The sequence below is a fragment of the Salvelinus fontinalis genome, chromosome 31 (assembly GCF_029448725.1).
Source record: "Salvelinus fontinalis isolate EN_2023a chromosome 31, ASM2944872v1, whole genome shotgun sequence".
Lineage (NCBI taxonomy): Eukaryota > Metazoa > Chordata > Actinopteri > Salmoniformes > Salmonidae > Salvelinus > Salvelinus fontinalis.
The window spans coordinates 34497678-34521071 of NC_074695.1; the positions used below are offsets into that span (position 1 = coordinate 34497678).

The window sequence follows — 23394 nt, forward strand, 5'->3', positions numbered from 1 at the left end:
ACACACACACACACACACACACACACACACACACACACACACACACACACACACACACACACACACACACACACGCTCCTTCACTCCCTCGGTTCACTCCTCCTTTTATCCCCCACTCCTCCCCCATCTCTCACTCCTCCCCTCCATCCTCAGTATGAACAGTTTGAGAGCACCATCGGCTTCAAGCTGCCCAACCACCGGGCTTCCAAACGCCTGTGGAAGGTCTGCATTGAACACCACACCTTCTTCAGGTAGGCAACTGCCCCTCACTGGTGACAAATGCACGTACCCGCACCCACACAAACACACTCAGCTTAAGACACTAAGCATCACACAGCTCATGCTACATTGCACAGCAACAGTCAAATCAATCAAATTGTATTTGTCACATGCGCCAAATACAGCAGGTGTAGTAGACCTTACTGTGAAATGCTTACTTACAAACCCTTAACCAACAATGCAGTTAAAGAAATCGAGTTAAGAAAATATATATTAAATCAACTAAAGTAAAAAATGTAATAAAAAGTACACAATAAATAGCAATAACGAGGCTATATACAGGGTCTATGTGCGGGTGTACAGGTTAATCAAGGTCAATTATTAATTGTTCAGCAGTCTTATGGCTTGGGGGTAGAAGCTGTAAAGGAGCCCTTTGGACCTAGACTTGGAGCTCCGGTACCGCTTGCCGTGCGGTAGCAGAGAGAACAGTCTATGACTTGGGTGACAGGAGTCTTTGACAATTTTTTGGGCCTTCCTTTCACAGTTTGGTTGAACTTTAAGAAAAGGCAAAGAAAAAGACTGCAACGTTAAGTGTAATTTCTGAATTACCAGCCACCTTTACCTTTACTGTCAAATTTATGCCCCAGATAGAATGACACTCTCGTTCACACTAGAAATGCCGGGCCTCGATACTCCCGCATCCAAGCCAATGACGCGTTAGCTTGACGTCAACATTCTAACAGTAAATACATTTCATATATGCTATTGCAAAAATAATCATTTATTTTTATGAAGGTCTTAGGTAACTTTAAAATACGAAAGAACATGTATTTCAAAGAACACAACATCATTTTTATTAGATATGTAAATGTAGGCTATATGTACAAACGAAAAACCACTAAAACACCACAATTCAAGTGTTAAAATCCATTAACTCTCTAGAGTCCTACATTTACACTCTTCAAGATTGTTTTGATCACGCGGACTGGGATAAGTTCCGGTCAGCCTCAGAGAACAACATTGATCTATACGCTGACTCAGTGAGTGAGTTTATAAGAAAGTGCATTGGAGATGTTGTACCCACTGTGACTATTAAAAGCTACCCTAACCAGAAACCGTGGGTGGATGACGGCAATTGCGCCCCCCCCCCCCTCCTTCTCCGTGGCCGACGTGTGTAAAACATTAAACGGGTTAACCCTCGCAAGGCTGCTGGCCCAGACGGCATCCTTAGCCGCGTCCTCAGAGCATGCGCAGAGCAGCTGGCTGGTGTGTTTACGGACATATTCAATCACTCCCTATCCCAGGCTGTCCCCACATGCTTCAAGATGGCCACCATTGTTCCTGTACCCAAGAAGGCAAAGATAACTGAACTAAATGACTACCGCCCTGTAGCACTCACTTCTGTCATCATGAAGTGCTTTGACAGACTAGACGAGGATATCACCTCCCTCTTACCGGCCACCCTAGACCCACTTCAGCACACTGCCCTATCCCATCTGGACAAGAGGAATACATATGTAAGAATGCTGTTCATTGACTACAGCTCAGGATTCAACACCATAGTACCCTCCCAGCTCATCACCAAGCTGGAGGCCCTGGGTCTCAACCCCGCCCTATGCAATTGGCTCCTGGACTTTCTGACGGGCCGCCCCCAGGTGGTGAAGGTAGGAAACAACATCTCCATTTCGCTGACCCTCAACACTGGGGCCCCACAAGGGTGCATGCTCAGCCCCCTCCTGTACTCCCTCTACACCCACGACTGCGAGGCTATGCACGCCTCCAACTCAATCATCAAATTTGCAGACGACGCAACAGTAGTGGGTTTGATTACCAACAACGACGAGACAGCCTACAGGGAGGAGGTGAGGGCACTAGGCGTGTGGTGTCAGGAAAACAATCTCTCACTCAACGTCAACAAAACAAAGGAGATGATCGTGGACTTCAGGAAACAGCAGAGGGAGCACCCCCTTATCCACATTAAAGGGACAGCAGTGGAGAAGGTGGAAAGTTTTAAGTTCCTTTGCGTACACATCACAGACAAACTGAAATGGTCCACCCACACAGACAGTGTGGTGAAGAAGACGCAACAGCGCCTCTTCAACCTCAGGAGGCTGAAGAAATTTGGCTTGTCACCCAAAACCCTGACAAACTTTTACAGATGCACAATCGAGAGCATCCTGTACAGAGGGCTACAGAGATGAGGTAGTCATCATGTTAAACACTATTATTGAGTCCAAGCAACTTATTATGTGACTTTTTAAGCACATTTTTACTCGTGAACTTATTTAGGCTTGCCATAACAAAGGGGTTGAATACTTATTGACTCAAAACATTTCAGCTTTTCATTTTTTATAAATCTGTAAACATTTCGCAAAACATAATTCCACTTTGACATTATGGGGTATTGTATGTAGCCCAGTGACAAACAATCTCAATTTAATCCATTCTAAATTCAGGCTGTAACACAACAAACTGTGGAAAAAGTCAAAGGGTGTGAATACTTTCTGAAGGCAATGTATATGTTTCATGAGCTGAAATAAAATATCTCAGAAATGTTCCATGTGCCCAAAAATTATATTTCTCTACAATTTTGTGCACAAATTATTTTACATCCCTGTTAGTGAAGATTTCTCTTTTTTGCAAGATAATCCATCCACCTGACAGATGTGGCATATCAAGATGCTGATTAAACAGCATGGTCATTACACAGGTGCACCTTCTGCTTGGGACAATGAAAGGCCCCTCTAAAATATGTAGCTTGTCACACAACACAATGCCACAGATGTCTCAAGTTTTGAGGGAGTGTGCAATCGGCATGCTGACTGCAGGTATGTCCACCAGAGCTGTTGCCAGAGAATTTAATATTCATTTCTCTACCATAAGCCGCCACCAACATCGTTTTAGAGAATTTGGCAGTATGTCCAACCAGCCTCACAACCGCAGACCACGTTTCCCCCCGCCAGCAGAATCATCTGAGACCAGCCACCCGGGCAGCTGATGAAACTGGGGGTTTGCACAGACTGTCAGAAACCGTCTCAGGGAAGCTCATTTGTGTGCTCGTCGTCCTCACCAGGGTCTTGACCTGACTGCAGTTTGGCGTCGTAACCAACTTCAGTGGGCAAATGCTCACCTTCGATGGCCACTGGCAGGCTGGAGAAGTGTGCTCTTCACTGATGACTCCCGGTTTCAACTGTACTGGGCAGATGGTAGCGGTTTGCTGATGTCAATGTTGTGAACAGAGTGCCCCATGGTGGCGGTGGGATTATGGTATGGGCAGGCATAAGATACAGACTTCGAACACATTTGCATTTTATCGATGGCAATTCGAATGCACAGGGATACCGTGACGAGATTCTAAGGCCCTTGGCCTACATTCTCACCAAACATGTCACCCATTGAGCACGTTTGGATCAATGTGTACGACAGTGTGTTCCAGTTCCCGCCAATATCCAGCAACTTCACACAACCGTTGATGAGGAGTGGGACAACATTCCAGAGGCCACAATCAACAGCCTGATCGACTCTGTTATTTTATATTTAACCAGGCAAGTCAGTTAAGAACAAATTCTTATTTACAATGACAGCCTAGGAACAGTGGGTTAACTGCCTTGTCAGGGGCAGAACAATTTTTACGTTGTCAGCTCGGGGATTTGATCCACCAACCTTTCGGTTACTAGCCCAACTAGCTCTAACCCCTAGGCTACCTGCCACCCCAAGGAAATGTGTCGCGCTGCATGATGCAAATGGTGGTCACACCAAATACTGACTGGTTTCTGATCCACGCCCCTACTTTTTTTAAAGGTATCTGACCAACAGATGCATATTGTATCTGTATTCCCAGTCATGTGAAATCCATAGATTAGGACCTAATGAATTTATTTAAATTAACTGATTTCCTTATATGAACTGTAACTCAGTAACATTTTAGAAATTGTTGCATGTTGCATTTATATTTTTCTTCAGTCTATACACATACAGATATATACATATATATATATATATACAACTAAAGACAGACACGTACAGAAATAAAACTGCTTTTAACACAAATTCTGTTTGTGATATTAAGATTGTTATATAGACTTATTTTGGAAAAGTCAAGGACGGAAGGGATATGACTTTAAAAATGGCAGAGTAATTAAACATGTCAATTCAAAATGACGATCTCGTGTTAATGTGTAATAAAAAAGATAAACATTATAGTGTCCATCTCTTTAACCCTTCATACTAAAACTGAGTCTCTCTATAGGTTGGTGTCTCCAGAGCCCCCTCCCAAGGGCTTCCTGGTGATTGGCTCCAAATTCCGCTACAGTGGGCGGACCCAGGCCCAGTCGCGTCAGGCCAGTGTGCTGATCGACCGGCCAGCTCCGCAGTTTGACCGTTCGGTTAGCAAGAGGTACCTGCTGCCCCGCAGTGTGGACGGAGGTAAGGACCGGACTATTACTGTACTATAACATCATGAATTTGTACTACATACTCACCACTTAGAATATGGGCCCACACTGTAATTTTTTTTTCTTATGCCTCTTTGTCAAGTAGGCTCTTGTCTATTCATTGTTATTTCAAATTTGCATCAGTACATTGCATCAGTACACTGTACACTCTTAGAAAAAAGGTTTCCAAAAGGCTTCTTCGGCTGTCCCCATAGGATAACCCTTTTTGGTTCCAGGTATAACCCTTTTTGGTTCCAGGTAGAACCCTCTAGATGGAACCCAAAGAGTTCTACCTGGAACCAAAAAGGGTTCTTTAAAGAATTTTCCTATGGGGACAGCCGAAAAAGCACCTTTTTTTTCTAAGAGTGTACATTGCAGTGGAAGGCAGATAGAATAGATAGCATCTGATTGTACTGTGAATCATTTTGAACTTTAAACAGGCATTGTACTATTTGAGAACAGCTGTTGTATTATTGAATGTCCATAGGGCATTGTTATACATAGGCCGGGAATCAATCCTAGGCTCGTTATTGAAAAGAACATTGCACTTTACTTCTATAGGTAATTTACAATTGAGCCGACATCTGAAGGGTTTACCCTAAATGCATTCTGCGCAAACGTCTGTGAAATGACCTTTAAAAGGTTCATTGTCTGCAGCTCAGTGTGCAGAGCTGCAACACACCCATAGCTGTGGGCTATACATAGTATACAGTCGTGGCCAAAAGTTTTGAGAATGACACAAATATTAATTTCCACAAAGTTAGCTGCTTCAGTGTCTTTAGATATTTTTGTCAGATGTTACTATGGAATACTGAAGTATAATTACAAGCATTTCATATGTCTCAAAGGCTTTTATTGACAATTACATGAAGTTGATGCAAAGAGTCAACATTTGCAGTGTTGACCCTTCTTTTTCAAGAACTCTGCAATCCGCCCTGGCATGCTGTCAATTAATCCTGACTGATGGCAGCCCATTCTTGCATAATCAATGCTTGGATTTTGTCAGAATTTGTGGGTTTTTGTTTGTCCACCCGCCTCTTGAGAATTGACCACAAGTTCTCAATGGGATTAAGGTCTGGGGAGTTTCCTGGCCATGGACCCAAAATATCGATGTTTTGCTCCCCGAGCCACTTAGTTATCACTTTTGCCTTATGGCAAGGTGCTCCATCATGCTGGAAAAGGCATTGTTCATCACCAAACTGTTCCTGGATGGTTGGGAGAAGTTGCTCTCGGAGGATGTGTTGGTACCATTCTTTATTCATGGCTGTGTTCTTAGGCAAAATTGTGAGTGAGCCCACTCCCTTGGCTGAGAAGCAACCCCAAATATGAATGGTCTCAGGATGCTTTACTGTTGGCATGACACAGGACTGATGGTAGCGCTCACCTTGTCTTCTCCGGGACAAGCTTTTTTGTCGGATGCCCCAAACAATCGGAAAGGGGATTCATCAGAGAAAATGACTTTACCCCAGTCCTCAGCAGTCCAATCATTATACCTTTTGCAGAATATCAGTCTGTCCCTGATGTTTTTCCTGGAGAGAAGTGGCTTCTTTGCTGCCCTTCTTGACACCAGGCCGTCCTCCAAAAGTCTTTGCCTCACTGTGCGTGCAGATGCACTCACACCTGCCTGCTGCCATTCCTGAGCAAGCTCTGTACTGGTGGTGTACCGTTCTCCTTGAAGTTCTTGATAATCCGATAAATGGTTGATTTAGGTGCAATCTTACTGGCAGCAATATACTTGCCTGTGAAGCCCTTTTTGTGCCAAGCAATGATTTTCCTTGCAGGTAACCATGATTGACAGAGGAAGAACAATGATTCCAAGCACCACCTTCCTTTTGAAGCTTCCAGTCTGTTATTCGAACTCAATCAGCATGACAGAGTGATCTCCAGCCTTGTCCTCGTCAACACTCACAACACTCGTGTTAACGAGATAATCACTGACATGATGTCAGCTGGTCCTTTTGTGGCAGGGCTGAAATACAGTGGAAATGTTTTTGGGGGATTCAGTTCATTTGCATGGCAAAGAAGGACTTTGCAATGAATTGCAATTCATCTGATCACTCTTCATAACATTCTGGAGTATATGCAAATTACCATCCTACAAACTGAGGCAGCAGACTTTGTGAACATTAATATTTGTGTGATTCTCAAAACTTTTGGCCACGGCTGTATACTTCTCAGATAGAGTTCAGTGTGTCAAATCGGAGGGCCTGTTGTCCGGACCTCTGGCAGTCTCTATGGGGGTGCCACTTAGTTCAATTCTCGGGCTGACTCTTATCTCCGTATATATCAATGATGTCTTTCTTGCTGCTGGTGATTCTCTGATCAACCTCTACGCAGACGACACCATTCTGTATACTTCTGGCCCTTCTTTGGACACTGTGTTAACAAATCTCCAGACGAGCTCCAGACGAGCTTCAATGCCATACATCCCTCCTTCCGTGGCCTCCAACTGCTCTTAAATGCAAGTAAAACTAAATGCATGCTCTTCAACCGATCGCTGCCCGCACCTGCCCACCCGACTAGCATCACTACTCTGGACGGTTCTGACTTAGAATATGTGGACAACTACAAATACCTAGGTGTCTGGTTATACTGTTAGACTTCCAAACTCACATTAAGCATCTCCAATCCAAAATGTAATCTAGAATCGGCTTCCTATTTCGCAACAAAGCCTGCTTCACTCATGCTGCCAAACATACCCTCGTAAAACTGACTATCCTACTGATCCTTGACTTCAGCGATGTCATTTACAAAATAGCCTCCAACACTCTACTCAGCAAATTGGATGTAGTCTATCACAGTGCCATCCGTTTTGTCACCAAAGCCCCATATACTACCCACCACTGCGACCTGTATGCTCTCGTTGGCTGGCCCTCGCTTCATATTTGTCGCCAAACCCACTGGCTCCAGGTCATCTATAAGTCTTTGCTAGTTAAAGCCATGCCTTATCTCAGCTCGCTGGTCACCATAGCAGCACCCACCTGTAGCACGCGCTCCAGCAGGTATATTTCACTGGTCATCCACAAAGCCAACTCCTCATTTGGCCGCCTTTTCTTCCAGTTCTTTGCTGCCAATGACTGGAACGAATTGCAAAAATCACTGAAGCTGGAGACTTATACCTCCCTCACTAACTTTAAGCATCAGCTGTCAGAGCAGCTTAGCGATCATTGCACCTGTACATAGCCCATCTATAAATAGTACACCCAACTACCTCATCCCCATATTGTTATTTATTTATTTTTGTTACTATTTTGCACCCCAGTATCCCTACTTGCACATCATCATCTGCACAATTTTCACTCCAGTGTTAATGCTAAATTGTAATTATTTCACCTCTATGGTCTATTTATTGCCTTACCTCCCTAATCTTACTACATTTGCACACACTGTACATAGATTTTTCTATTGTGTTATTGACTGTACGTTTGTTTATCCCATGTGTAACTCTGTGTTGTTGTTTTTGTCGCACTGCTTTGCTTTATCTTGGCCAGGTCACAGTTGTAAATGAGAACTTGTTCTCAAATGGCCTACTGTGTTAAATATTTGTATTTTTTTAAAGTAGGGGTTCTGAGGTTGCTGCAGCACCCCCTGACAAATCAGGAAATAAAAAATAAATATTCACAAACGTTGTGCACTGGGCCTTTACTGGTCCTGTATTAGTGGACCAATGTAGTGCATGCATCCCCAGCCAAACATCTTCCCATGGCTATGAACGCACCTTTGAATGACTCCTGGCCATAATCTATGTTCTGACTCCTGAATCAGTTTACCCTGCCTCAACTGTAAGGAGATAAATACTTACATGTAAAATGGATGTCAATGTAAACAAATTGTAATCTCGATCAATCATAATTTACTGTACAGACAATGTTGACCTTTCTCTTGCTTTCTGTGAGCCAGGCTGACTAGCTTTTCTCTCTTTTCTCCACCATCCTTTGTGTGCCCTACCCCCATCCCCCTGCCCAGCCTCAGCCCTGGGAGACAGCATGGACCAGCTGTCCCAGCGCAGCTCCAGTGATCACACCCAGTTCCTGTCCAGAGAAGACCTGGAACAAGAGGGCAGTCTGGACCTAGACCAGGATCAGGATTACCAGGAACAAGACCAGGAGTACCAGGATCAGGACGAGGAGACTGATGGTGTTGCCACGTCCGCCAAGACCATGGAGCTGAAGGTACAAGGCGAGGCAAGGGTGGCGGGACCCTATAATCATAGTAGATGATGGCTCCCTTTTTCCTTGAGTCCTCTCCATCATGAGGATCACTGGGGAAAGGATAAAGGATCATTTTCTGCCATTTTGTAAGTAATTATTTAGACAAATTCACGGTGTATTAAAGTAGTCAAACGTTTCATACTATTTGGTCCCATATTCTTTGCACTCAATAACTACATCAAGCTCGTGACTCTACAAACTTGTTGGACGTATTTGCAGTTTGTTTTGGTTGTGTTTCAGATTATATTTTGCCCCCAATAGGAACTGAATGGTGAATAATATATTGTGTAACTTTGGAGTCACTTGTATTGTAAGTAAGAATAGAAGATGTTTCTGAACACTTCTTCATTAATGTGGACGCTAGCATGATAATGGATGAATCGTGAATAATGATGAGTGAGAAAGTTACAGAGGCACAAAGATCATATCCCCCCCAAAATGCTAACCTTAACTGTTATTGGTAATGGTGAGAGATTAGCATGTTTTGTTGTAGCCTCTGTAACCTTCTCACTCATCATGATTCATTCATTATTTTTCTTAATCATAGCATTATCAGGATTCATTTAGAAGTGTTCAGAAAAATCTTATCTGCTCACTAAGAAATAAAATGACTTCAGTCATCATTCACCATTCAGTTTCTATTGGGAAAAACATAACCCAAAGCACAACCAAAAAAACTGCAAATGTAGTTGTAGTCATTGCATGCTAGGAATATGCAACCAAATACTACACGTTTGACTTATTTAATACACTATACGGGAATTTGTCAAAATACTTAAGACTTCTTCAAATGGGGGGACTAGATACATAGGCCGTGTCCGAATACCCTTGAGTCCCAAATGCTAGGCTTTTTGGGTATGCAAAAATAGTTTTATAGTTTATATGTTTTATAGAATGTGAAAATTCACCGTTTCATCTAGTAGAAATCGCTGCACAAAGGAAGAGAATTGTATTTTCATACCCACGTGTGTTGATAATCAGAATAGGGAACTCGCTCTACAAAAATGAACAAATTGCGGGGAACAAGCGTGAATGCGCATTAGATGACGTCTTCTCAGTATGGATGAGCAATAGGTTGATATTTATTGCTTACTGCATACGTTTTTACTAAACAGTATGTTCTAAGTAGTATGCAGTACTATTAGTACATAGTATGTAGTTTAAGTAAGTAGTAGGCAAGACAGATTTCAGACACGGCCATTAGCTGCTTTAATTTCTAAATGGTAAAACAGATAATGAAAATACCCTCAAATAAAAGACGACATTGTGTACTGTCGCCTCTTATGAAATATTCGATCTCAAATCGAAAATGCTTGAATATAAAGCAGGGGTGGGCAAACATTTTGGCTCAAGGGCCACATCGGGATTTTGAAATTCAACGGAGGGCCTCACACATTTTGTTTTAACCGATTTGTTTGTCAACAACACGGGACGTAGTTTGCCCACCCCTGGTATAGAGCCAATGTGGTTCACTGTCCAAATTCACATGACAGTGAGTGAAAGTCTAGCTTTCTACCTAACGTGGATGTATTGTTAGATCCCCCTTTTTATTATGGCTGAATTGGTGGTAGTGTTGTGCCCAAATGTTTTCTTACAGGTAGAATAGCAGCCTTCATGAGGAATATTATAGTGTTGGTAACTACATTTACATTACATTTAAGTCATTTAGCAGACGCTCTTATCCAGAGCGACTTACAAATTGGACTACATGGATGTTACCGGGATACATTCTATTCAGTGGGGAGAGCATGCAAGGCAAAACCAGGATACAATGTGAGGCAGTTTTGTTTATGCTTTAGTGAATTATTAGCCAATTTCACAAGTTGATTGCTTGGTTGTATTGATTTTTCCACAGAAAATATATGGCATTAACATGTATCCAAAAATGATAAAACTAAATGAATCCTGAACACTAACTCCCAATTTCACACACACACACACACACACACACACACACACACACACACACACACACACAGGAAGGGGAAGCAGCAGTGGAGGGAGCAGCAGATACATAAAAGTAGAGAATCACACACATGCTCAGAAGCTTCGGTTGTTAAGCTGTCTGGAAGAGGCGTCCGATGTTTTTGGCCACACAGCCACTCCGTTTTATTATTGTAACTCTATTAATATTATTGAAAACAAAAGAACCTGGTAAAACAAGACCATTGGTTAGTAAGTTAAAATCAGGTTTGTTGGAATTGTGGTTATTTATCAAATGTACGTACCTAACTAGTTTTTCTAAATTATATGCATAAGATACAGATACATTTTACTCATATCCCTCCCCTTGTAGTTCCAGTTCCATCAATGTCTAAATAAGTGCTTTTTGAAATATCAGAATACCTAACCTGCAGCACAGTGAGAAAATCCATCATGTGAGCCCCTGACTTACACTCATCCCTCTCTCCTGCATTCACTTTAGTCTAATCCATATTCCCTCTCTCCTCGGCTCCTCTTCTCTTCCCTCCCTTCTGCTCCTCTGCGTGGAACTCATGCCCTTCTCTGTGCTCTGTTTCCTTAATCTCCTCTTCAAATCTAACATGCTGTCTTTCCCCTCACCTTGTTGCACCCTTCACTCTCCTTAAATTCCTTTTCTCCTCTTCCTGCTGTGGCTTCCTGCGCCCCACTGAACAACCGCTTCTCTCTTCCCACCTTCTCCCTTGCAGGGTGAGGAGGCAGGCTCGCCAGTAGACTCAAAGCCTGAGGTACTTCGTTTGTGATGACTAGTGTCTGTCTATGTCTGTTTGTCTGTCTGTTCTGGGTTTTTGAGTTGTTTATATCTTTATTCAGCCTGTTCCGACTTGTAGCTAGGTTATTACTCCAAGTGTTATTCCACATGGACAGTACAGTCATGGCTTTCTTAGATCCCTTGGCTTTGTGCACAGCCTAAATCACATCACTTTACTTCAAATTGGATCACCGTCATAGTATTCTAGGGTAGGCTAATGGCATTATGAAGTCTGGGTACTATCAAGGTATTTAGACTGTGTTTGGTCAGTGTTTGTAAAATGTCTACATAGGGAATTCATTTCAGTGCATCTGAGTGGCCAGCTGTGTTCAATAATGGGTCCATTACCATTTTCATGTGTACATTGTCATTAGAAGGATTAGCTGAGCTTGAACACAACTACTGTGTTTGATTTACATTCATATCCATAATACAAAAGGAAACACCATTTAAAACCTTCACTTTGAACTATCAGTGACAACATCTAGGTCCTTGAATGCTGATCTTTCATACTTTGCCATTGGAATGTTTGGAGTGAGATATAGCACGAGACTCTGAGTCCTTCCTCCAAATATCTCAGTTTACAGCATTTATGTTATTCACCAGTCTACATCTCTCTGTACATCTGTCTCCAAATGCTAGATGTTTCCATCGCCGAACGAACTCACTGTCTCAGTGAGATGCGTGGATGCTACCAACACAACCTCTGTGTGTGTGTGTGTGTGTGTGTGTGTGTGTGTGTGTGTGTGTGTGTGTGTGTGTGTGTGTGTGTGTGTGTGTGTGTGTGTGCCTGCCTTCTTGACTCACCTGCGGTACTCTGCCTCTTTGTCTCTGCACGTGCCCCACCCCCACCCCACCTCTTCCTCTGTGCCTCTGCTCCACCCACCCCCTCCCCTCCCCCAGTCGGACCAGGATCTGGCCACCCCACGCCCCCAACAGGAGGTACTGCTTCCCCTTGCTCTGTGCCTGTGCTCTCTCTCTGTGACCCCTCACCAGGTGTGCTGTCATGTGCTGTGCTGTGTATCTCATCGTGACTGTGTCGATCAGTAAGGGCAGCAATATATGTTGTTCAGTACAGCTTCAGTCCACCCCTCAGTTTGTTTGCGTTTATTTATTTTTTACAACCAAGGACAACTTTATTGTAAAAGTTCAGTTGTAGGTTTGGACATTGTTAACATAGACAAAGCCAGTAGCAGACAGAGTATTCTGCATTTTTGTTCTATCACCTTTATAGCCACAGTCTCTATTAAGCTACATTATAAAAATACAGTATTTCAATAAAGTGACTTGACACCCAGTGTCATAACACGTTATGACACGGTCATAACCATATCATAATATGTCATAACAGCTGACATAACTTGTCATAACCTGTCATAATATGCTCATTACACTGTCAAGACCCATATGGTTATGACACCTACATCATATTTTAAATAAGTTGTAGAAAATACCCTTCATGATACGTACATGCCCTTATATCAGTCATCAGTCAAAAAGAGGGTGTCTTGTCCTGCTCCTGAAATCTGCTCCTCTATTCATCCCAGTCATCAGCAACACAGCGTAGGTGTTCAAATCAAACTTTATTTGTCACATGCGCCAGATACAAGTGTAGACTTTACCCAGAAATGCTTACTTTTACAAGCCCTTAACCAACAGTGCAGTTCAAGAGGAGTTATATTTACCAAGTAGACTAAAATAAAAAGTTATAATAAAAAGTAACAATAAGAGTAACAATAACGAGGCTATATACAGGGGGCACCGATACCGAGTCAGTGTGCGGGAGTACAGGTTAGTTGAGGTAATTTGTACATGTAGGTGGGGGTGAAGTGATAATTAACAGCGAGTAGCAGCAACGTACAAAAGGAAGGGGGTCAATGTAAATTGTCCGGTGGCGATTTTATTTATTGTTCAGTATTTTTATGGCAACAGAAGCTGTTGAGAAGCCTTTTGGTCCTAGACTTGCAGTTCAAGTACATGTTAGTTGATGTAATTTGTACATGTATGTAGGGGTAAAGTGACTATGCATAGATAATACATGCAAATAGTCTGGGTAGCCATTTGATTAGCTGTTCAGCAGTCTTCTGGCTTGGTGGTAGAAGCTGTTAAGAAGCCTTTTGGACCTAGACCTGGCGATCCGGTATCACCCTCTGTGCGGTAGCAGAGAGAACAGTCTATGACTTAGGTGAATGGAGTCTTTGACAAAAACATTTTTACCCTCTGTAGAGCCTTACGGTCAGATGCCAAGCAGTTGCCATACCAGGCGGTGATGCAACCGGTCAGGATGCTCTCGATGGTGCTGCTCTAGATCTTTTTGAGGATCCATGCCAAATCTTTTCAGTCTCCTGAGGGGGAAAAGGCATTGTAGTGCCCTCTTCACGACTGTCTTGGTGTGTTTACCCCATGATAGTTTGTTGGTGATGTGGACACCAAGGAACTTGAACCTCTTGACCCGCTCCACTATAGCGAATTGGAGTGTGTTTGACATCAATGTGTGCGCAGTTACAATGATAATTTAAGACGGTAAATTAAAAAAAATATATACTACATTAACATTCTGTTGACACTTAGGCTATGGTGTAATGGAATGTTTTGCCTTGTGTGGTAGGTTTTGACACTCTTACAGTATGTAGACGTCATAACCAGCCATAATGTAAAATAGCCACCGTGGTAGGTTTTGTGGGTTGTTACACTCTTATGTAGGTGTCAGAACCAGCCATAAAAGAACGCAGTATATGTCACCACAAATATAAATATGTGTCATGACAGTGTTATGACCATATCATCACAGGTTATGACAAGTTGTCAGCTGTTATGACATATTATGACATAGTTATGACCATGTTATAACTTATTATGATGCTGGTGGCAAGTAAAGTGTTACCCAATAAAGTATTGCAAGCCTTGAAGGAAAACATAAAAATGTCATTAACATGATGTCATCGTGATTGAAAGATATTAATCAGATAACATTACCACTGCGGATGACATAACATCAGTTGATTTTATAGTCTTTCATCGTGTGTGATTTGGTCATCTGGAATATTCAAGATATCGCTTGCCAGAAATATGTAATTCCAGGGCAGATAAATAACGATGTACTCATTACTCAAGAGGAGTGTAATGGGGTCCATGTCTATACTCTTCATCCATGCATAGCAGGATTAGTCTCATTATTTAGCCCATATCAGAAACAGATTGGATGTTTGTTGTAACATCCATGTTGTGAGCTCCGAGCAGAATTGAAATGGAGGTGGAATTTGAGATGAAGAATTGCAAACACATAATTGACCATTAACACAGCCCGTTTCATTCAAATGTCCATGTCTGGTTCAATCCCTGAGATGTCTGAAATGGAAGTAGGAAGAATACTCCAGTCTGTGACCTCTCTCCCTCGCTCTATCTAGCAGCAGTTCCTGGACAAGCCCGAGGATGTCCTGCAGAAGCACCAGGCCAGCATCAACGAACTAAAGAGAGCTCTCAGGGAGCCCAACAGCAAGCTGTCACAGAGGGAGAAACGCCTGTCTACAGCCACGCCACCTGGAGGCACCCCAGAGAGGAAACAGGTACGGGGGGGGGGGGGGGGGGGATCCTTGCGATGTTACTTTCCAAAACTTTAATTTGGAATCTTACTGTATACTCATTCTCACCAGCCCAGCAAACATGACCCCATTGGCCCCCTGTGGGTATTCTGTGGGGAATGTTGGCACGGGCTAGCCCACACCAAGCCAACACCAGCCCCTCACGGGCTAGCCCAGCACGGCCTAGCCTACACCAAGCCAGCTACTTCATAATGTAGAGGCCGCGCTCATTAGAATATTTGGGGCCGTGGATTGCAGTTATTTTTGTGCAACTGTTACTGAGAGGGTCATTCCAGTTTGTTCTGTTGTTCAAGTGTTCTGTTGTGTGATGTCCCCAAAAAATGTATCCTGTGCACTGCCAATGATTTTACAGACAGTCTTTAACCTGTTAGATGTAATGGCAACATTTTGATTCAAATAGACATACCCAAAAGTCATTATTTATCATGAGAGGGACGTAAACAATAACTAGTAATGCTTATACTGCCAGAAAGATGAAAATCTCACCAGTGACATACTGAGCCAGAGAAAATAAATGGTATACGTAACTCCCTCAGCTCTGAAGGTCGTACAGCCTCAGTCAGCGACCAGAATAACACACACGCCTATTTTTCTCTAAACCCAACACAGACACATCTATAAGCTAAAACACATTCAGTACCGGCCAAAATTCCACGTAAGATTTCGGGGAGTTTACATCGAAGAAGTTGATTTAAATAAGTGCATGTGAAATGAAACAGTTTCTATTGGAAAAAAATATATGTATGATAGTATTTGTTGTCTTTCTGAAACAATAAAACAAGTTTGCTAAATACCTTTAAGGCTAGAAAATGTGTTAAATTGCATTAAATACATTATGAATAAATACATCTCCATTAAATAATAGATAAAACTGGTAAATTGGCATAAGGTCAGCAATACACATAGGGCCAATATTATAAGCTCATATTGGGGCCCAATAAGGGCAGCCGATCCAAAGGGTGGGCTTATTTCAGGCGAAGTGAGGGTTGCCCTTGGGGCCACCTGCCTCACATGCTGACCACACCGCTCGCGTCGGTGTGCGAGCGTTGCAAAATAAATTTAAACATACATGTTATGAAATTATTGCACCCACACTGCTTGCGCGTGCCAACGAGCGTCTGCGTTGCCAAGAGCTAAAATAGAAGTCAGATCTATTTGTGACGCTGAACGCTGTGCAAGTCCTGCCTCTCCCATTTCATCATTGGTTTATAGAAGCAGATACCCACGTGCCATCTCCTCATTGGTTATATCCACGTGGGGGATTGAAAGATGAACTGAAAAAAATAAAAATAAATAACAACTCAACGTTTATATCCCAGGACAAATTAGCTCGCAACAGCAAGCTAGCTAAATAGGACAAATTAGCTAGCAACTGCAAGTTAGCTAGCTAAATTGCCATAAATGTTTAATCCTTTTTGACCTGTCCCCAAATTAATATAATTGGTTAAAGAGTTTGTTTTGATATTTTAACATGCGTGTGGTTATCACGTTTGGTGTGGGGGGACAAAGTCAATTTGCACACAATGGTGGCCGGTTTGGGTACAGTGTGACCGGTTTGGGTACAGTGTTAGGGACAACCTGGAGCCGTCGAGCAAAGGTGCTTTGCCCAAATGTGGACAGGCTACATTGAGACAATATTTTAGGCTGCATTGGGCCCACATCATGCCAATGTTGGCATGTTTGCTGGGAGGGTTTCACTTACCACTTAATTGGAAGGATAGGCACCCTCATACTCTGTTTGTCCCCCTCCCCTGCCCATGACTACAAGTAGTTGGCTTCCTTAGCAAAATACTTATAAAAAAGCAACAGGAAACACGGCTCTCTAATAGATAGGTGGAAAAATATTGCAAAAACTCCAACTTTTTGTATAAAAATTGTCTTTCACCATATATAGCTTTCACGCATCCAGTCCTTTCAAATGACATACTACCTTAAGTCCATGGGGTGATATGGTGTAACAAACTCAATAGTAATGCATCAGAATAGTACATGCAGCTTAATGAATCTGTGTTTTTACCAATATATAGGCCTCTGTGGATTCCATATTGACTGAAAAGCAAGATGGTGCTCGCGGAAGCTCAAAAGAAGAACAGAATCAGTCCTCTCCCTATACACTGCACTTAGCTTTTGATCCCAAGGACACATGTATTGGTATGGTGTCTGAGGATGTGCAAGTTGGAAAAACAACAGAGATAAAGCCTATAACTTCACCTCAGGAATCTGGAAAAACTAAAGTAGGTGGCACTGGACTGAGATCCCAAAGACAAGAAACAGTTTCAACTGCAACTGGACATAAGGATATGCACTCCGTGGATGATGCAACCTTTGGAAGTGATACGTATTCATATGACACCTTTTTCTCAAGGAACAGTGTTCAAGAGAATGGATTTGATTCATCTCCAGCGGATAATCTCTATTCCAAAGAGAGGATTGAAATGAAAAGCAAACAGTTGAAGCAGAGTCTGTATCAGTATGAATCGTTCCCAGAGAGAAAAAATATTAGCAATGACCAGGTCGCTATGGAATCTGTAAATAACAGCAACCAAGGTGGAAGTGAGTCTGAAAGAAAGAGGGAGATGAGAGAACCTGAAGCTCTGGAAACAAAAGAACCAAAGCCCGAGAGAGGAAACTATTCCAACAAAATGGGGAGTGCATCACACTCCAAAGTCACCCGAATAGTTCCTCTCAAGCCACAGAGATCAAAGAAGTCTTTGAATAAAGGGGGGAACAAAGGGGTCATCAACCCTCAAATGCAAACCCAAGCTGAAGGAGGCGTGGCCAGAAGAGTAGATGACACTCGGATGATGCAATCAACAGAGGAACCCTCTGAAACCAGGAAGAGAATAGGTTTGCCTCCAGCATGTCCTGATGCAAATGACAGCAAGCAAGGGATGACAACCACCAACCAGCACACAGAGGTCACAAAGCATCGGCTACCAGAGAATGAGCTACAAGGGACAGGTGAACACAAGGAGCAGGGGGACATTATTGGATCGAGTTTCTGGACTGACAGTGGAAGACTAATCCATGAAGGACATCCCGAGGCTTACCCAGATTTTACAGACACCTTTTTCTTTGGCTCAAAGGCTTTGGCCTCCCATGCAGCTCCCCCTTCAACCCTTCCTCTGAAAACACAGTGGTCCAGGGAGACAAGAGTTCGCAACAGGCAGAATGTCACCAACGACTCTAGCAACGGCCATTACAGGAACTCTAGCCAGGAAGCAACCAAGAAGAAACAAGCGGTAACGTCGTCTGCCTAACCTGCCTGTATATCACTGGAAACTAAAGCATTGCATGTGCTTAAGTCGATCACAACCTTGTTTTTATCCACTTGAATATACACATGTAGAACTCATGCGGCTGTATATGAAAAAGCAGGTCAAAGCCTGTGGCCCTTCACATCTAATCATTGGTCAAAGGCATTTTGAGACTTAACACGTTCATGGCCCGGGAGCTCCTGGCTCTCGTTTCCCTCTGCAAAGCTTAACATCTGCTTGTCCATTTTAGAAACCGGTGGGCCTTTAAGCAATGTTTCCATAAGCTTTTGGCGTCTGTTCGTCACCACGTTAACACCTAGTCTCTCCTTCCAACATCATCCTCTTACCTCCCTGACTAAAGGTAGTTGCTGTTGCAAGGAGTCAAAGGCTTTCGCACCATCCCCTTCCTTTGAAGCCACTAATGTTTGATAATGTTCTTGTTTGCAAACAGTGCGATTTGGACATTTGGCCAAAATGTTCAGCGTTGGCATCTCTGCAGCAATAGCCAATACGACATTTATTATGAGATGTTATGCACTAATTCTTGGCTGCAGCGCTGCCAGACACATTGTTCAGGGCTGAGGTACTTGTACACTGGACTTAAGTATACAAATACCTGATTCCTGGAAGGTATTGTTATCTAACCTCAACAGTGCATGGCATTACCATCGCACTTACAGTAATTTGATTTTGTGATAATGTTGACTTTAAAGACATCCTATGTGCATGTGTGAAACTTGTGTGAACAATTACCTCAAGTTAGAGCTAGAACAAATGTAGGCTTACTATTCAAATATGAACTGTAAGCTTACAGTTAGCATAGGTCTACTTTCAAAGGGATAAGCATGACATTATTAAGCCTACTCAGCCTTGGCATGTGCAAAATATCTTGAAACCAATGGCTAGAACAATGTCTTCAACAAAAGGATGGTGGAAACAGCTATTATGTTTGGTGACGTCAACATATGTTGCTCATAACTTGTCATACAGTTGGTTTCACCATCACTCCATTGTTTGGAAATATTTTTTGCCAGCGTTGTACTGAAGTAAAGAGTAAACCCCAAGGTGAAGTCACTGCATTCATTGACAATGCAGACCCTTGGATTCTCTCTGGGAATTTTCTTGTTCTATGACAGTCAGAAGGATGATGCCAATATTCATGTGTGTACAGTTCATGGCTGTTCTTTACAGTTTGTTTAGGTTAAATAAAATTGGCTTTGCAATCATTCAAACCTAATTTTCCTTCTACAGGAGACTCCTCCTACACCTGCCATTCATGAGGAGCCTTTTGACGAAGCCATGGTGAGTCGCTGTTTTATTCAATGTGCAAAAAACTTTTTAGCATGTTCAACTCCTTCAAAGCTAAAATATGAGCCTGTTCATTTTACCTCAGTCTCATGTTTGAATGATTATTTGATATTTCTGTTTTACCTTTTAAGTATATATTTTTTGCACAGGTGAGAAAGCTTTATATCAAGTCCCTTGTATTGAGCCGAAAATGGGGTTTTTTCGTTCTCTTGTCCGTCTACTCCAATCTAACCTGCAGAGGGAGCCGTGGGAGCGGCGGTTGGGCTCAGTGTCAGAGGACGACCAAGACCACGAGACCCTGTACCTGAAGGAAACCCACCTGGGCATTGAGCGCAAGTGCTCCAGCATCACGGTCAGCTCTACGTCCAGCTTGGAGGCCGAGGTGGACTTCACTGTCCTCATGGACCTCCATACGGGCATGGAGGAGTTCTCCAGGGGCATGATGGAGCTGGGCGAGAGGCCCATGTCACCTGACGTGGGCCTCAGCCTGAGCATCGACCTGCAGGGAAGCCCGCCACCTCTCGTCTCGGCTCCTCTCACCGGGGCTAGCAGCAGCCCTCCTACCAAGCAACTACACACCGAAGAGGTCCGACATCACGAGGTAAAGTACACAAGCAAACGGCCAGTTTGGGTCCAGGTAGGTCTTTGAAGTGATAGTTCACTAAAGGTTTACAGTTATAGGATCATCTTTTATTCTTAGAATAAGTAAGGAGTCTACAGGTCAAAACAGCTGAAGTAAGCCTTAGTAGACAAATCGCTACATCATTAACAGTAATTGACTAAGTTTAACATTGACAACGTAATGTGAGTACCATCACAGCTCATTAATGTCTTCTTGAAGTTTATGCTGGATTTCACTGATCTTTCATATGACAAAATGATGGGAAAGCGCTGGCCCATATGCCTTCAGTAAATGTAAAGACGCTTTCTCTAAAATATTTACATACAGGTGGCTTGTAATGAGTGCTGAATCTCAAATAAAATTCTAGCAATGGAAGTTATTATTCTGTATTTTTCCCCAAAGCCTGTTGTGCCCAGAAAACCAAAGAGGTCAGTGCCCATCGACAGAGACCAGTCACAGAAAGAGACCACTTACTCATCCCCCATGACGGCACTGAGCAGAGAGGCTAGTGACGTCGTCGCCTCCCATGCACTAAGGAAGACTGAGGTCAAGGTCGACAGAGACCAGTCACAGAAAGAGACCACTTACGTGTCCCCCATGACAGCGCTGAGCAGGGAGGCTAGTGATGTCGTCGCCTCCCATGCACTAAGGAAGACTGAGGTCAAGATCGACCGAGACCAGTCACAGAAAGAGACCACTTACGTGTCCCCCATGACAGCGCTGAGCAGGGAGGCTAGTGATGTCGTCGCCTCCCATGCACTGAGGAAGACTGAGGTCAAGGTCGACAGAGACCAGACAGTGAGAGAGACCACTTACGTGTCCCCCATGACAGCTCTGAGCAGAGAGGCTAGTTGCGTTGTCGCCAGCCATGCACTGAGGAAGACCGATGTCAAGGTCGAGACACAGCCCAATGGGTCAGAGGTCACTACAACCATCGTGGAGTTTACAGATCAGGTAGACAAGCATTTTCAATGGAGATCTGGTATAGTTGATCAGGTAGAGACCATTGCTCGTTAGGTATAAAGATAGAGAAAAAGTAAATAGATGCTACAGTAGAACCTCAAATATACAGACCTCAGATTTATGGACTGACCAGTCAACCAACTGGGCAATATCAAACCTGGACATTATAATTGCAAACAACAAACTTCTGTAGGCTACAGACAAATGCAAATGTTGCTTTCATGTTATAAAAACACATCAGCTATTTACATTATCTGACTAAATTGTAGAAAATGCATGTTAATTAATATGCCTTTAGTCTTCTCTATCAAGGTTTTATGTTTTTTTTTTAAGTAATTTCAAAGTTAACAACATGTCAGTATTCGGTACGACCCCAAATCTCTGAGGTCCTACCGTCATGGTAACACTTTCAGAAGAAAGTTCTTTGTTTCTGGCCATTTTGAGCCTGTAATCGAACCCACAAATGCTGATTTTTCCAGATACTCAACTAGTCTAAAGAAGGACAGTTTTATTGCTTCTTTAACCAGAACAACAGTTTTCAGCTGTGCTAACATAATTGCAAAAGGGTTTTCTAATGATCAATTAGCCTTTTAAAATTATAAACTTGGATTAGCTAAGATAACGTGCCATTGGAACACAGGAGTAATGGCTGCTGATAATGGGCCTCTGTACGCCTATGTAGATATTCCATAAAAAAATAGCTGTTTCCAGCTACAATAGTAATTTACAACGTTAACGATATCTACACTGTATTTCTGATCAATTTTATGTTATTTTAATGGACAAAAAATGAGATTTTCTTTAAAAAACAAGGACATTTCTAAGTGACCCCAAACTTTTGAACGGTAGTGTGTATATATAATGCCTAATAAGTTCATTTATATTGCCTCATAACACTTCCTATAACATCATACTTGCTCATAAGTAGTTACAGCATCCTTATAATACATTCCTATAATGATTTGAAAGCACAGAGTATAATGCATTATATCTCGACTGATCGTAAAATGGTCTGTCTGACATATTTGAAAGTCTGACATTCAAACCATGAGTGGGCATCATATCGGGTTTTCTGTCTTTTTCAGGATCATGGTGTGACTGTAAGCAGTTTAGGCGAGACTTCTTATTCAACAACAGAAGGTGTTTCCCCTGTGAGTACATTATTACCTGACCTGTCCAATTTTAACTCCAGCACACAGATTGTAAACCTACTTCTCCCTCTGTGTTTGAATGAGATTGTTAGAATTAGATGTGTTAGAGTGATTGAATTTGAATGTGTATGCCTGACTGTGTATCTATGTATAAGTATGCATGCATTGTTCTGTTTAATATGTATATACAGTGCATTCGGAACGTATTCAGACCCCTTGACTTTTTCCACATTTTGTTACATTACAGCCTTATTCTAAAATGTATTACATTGTTCCCCCCCACCATCAATCTACACACAATCCCCCATAATAACAAAGCAAAAACAGATTTTTATACATTTTTGCAGATGTGTAAAATAAAAATGAAATAAATACATTTACATAAGTTCAGACCCTTTACACGGTACTTTGTTGAAGCACCTTTGGCAGCGATTACAGCCTTGAGTCTTCCTGTGTATGATGCTACAAGCTTGGCACGCCTGTATTTGGGGAGTTTCTCCCATTCTTCTCTGCAGATTCTCTCAAGCTCTGTCAGGTTGGATGGGGAGCATCGCTGCACAGCTATTTTCAGGTCTCTCCAGAGAAGATTGATGGGGTTCAATTCCGGGCTCTGGCTGGGCCACTCAAGGACATTCAGAGACTTGTCCCGAATCCACTCCTGCATTGTCTTGGCTGTGAGCTTAAGGTCGTCGTCCTGTTGGAAGGTGAACCTTCGCCCCAGTCTGAGGTACTGAGCACTCGGGAGCAGATTTTCATCTAGGATCTCTCTGAACTTTGCTCCGTTCATCTTTCCCTTGATCCTGACTAGTCTCCCAGTACCTGCCGCTGAAAAACATTCCCACAGAATGATGCTGCCACCACCATGCTTCACCGTAGGGATGGTGCCAGGTTTCCTCC

The 23394-nt window shown here is 42.7% G+C and overlaps 1 protein-coding gene across 6 annotated transcripts in view; it reads left to right on the forward strand.

The window, feature by feature from the left end:
* The window catches only part of si:dkey-178k16.1 (band 4.1-like protein 1), a 110713-nt gene that overhangs the window by 77970 nt on the left and 9349 nt on the right, over window positions 1-23394 (forward strand). The window contains exons 10-20 of one of the 6 annotated variants that reach the window (XM_055892344.1): window positions 154-251; window positions 4469-4644; window positions 8619-8824; window positions 11533-11571; window positions 12498-12536; window positions 15002-15160; window positions 17224-18438; window positions 19705-19755; window positions 20000-20362; window positions 20786-21337; window positions 22432-22497. In XM_055892344.1, coding sequence (XP_055748319.1) covers window positions 154-251; window positions 4469-4644; window positions 8619-8824; window positions 11533-11571; window positions 12498-12536; window positions 15002-15160; window positions 17224-18438; window positions 19705-19755; window positions 20000-20362; window positions 20786-21337; window positions 22432-22497 — 2964 coding nt within the window. The remainder of the gene's footprint in view (window positions 1-153; window positions 252-4468; window positions 4645-8618; window positions 8825-11532; window positions 11572-12497; window positions 12537-15001; window positions 15161-17223; window positions 18439-19704; window positions 19756-19999; window positions 20363-20785; window positions 21338-22431; window positions 22498-23394) is intronic. The other 5 variants (XM_055892345.1, XM_055892346.1, XM_055892347.1 and 2 more) reach the window with 5 other exon arrangements.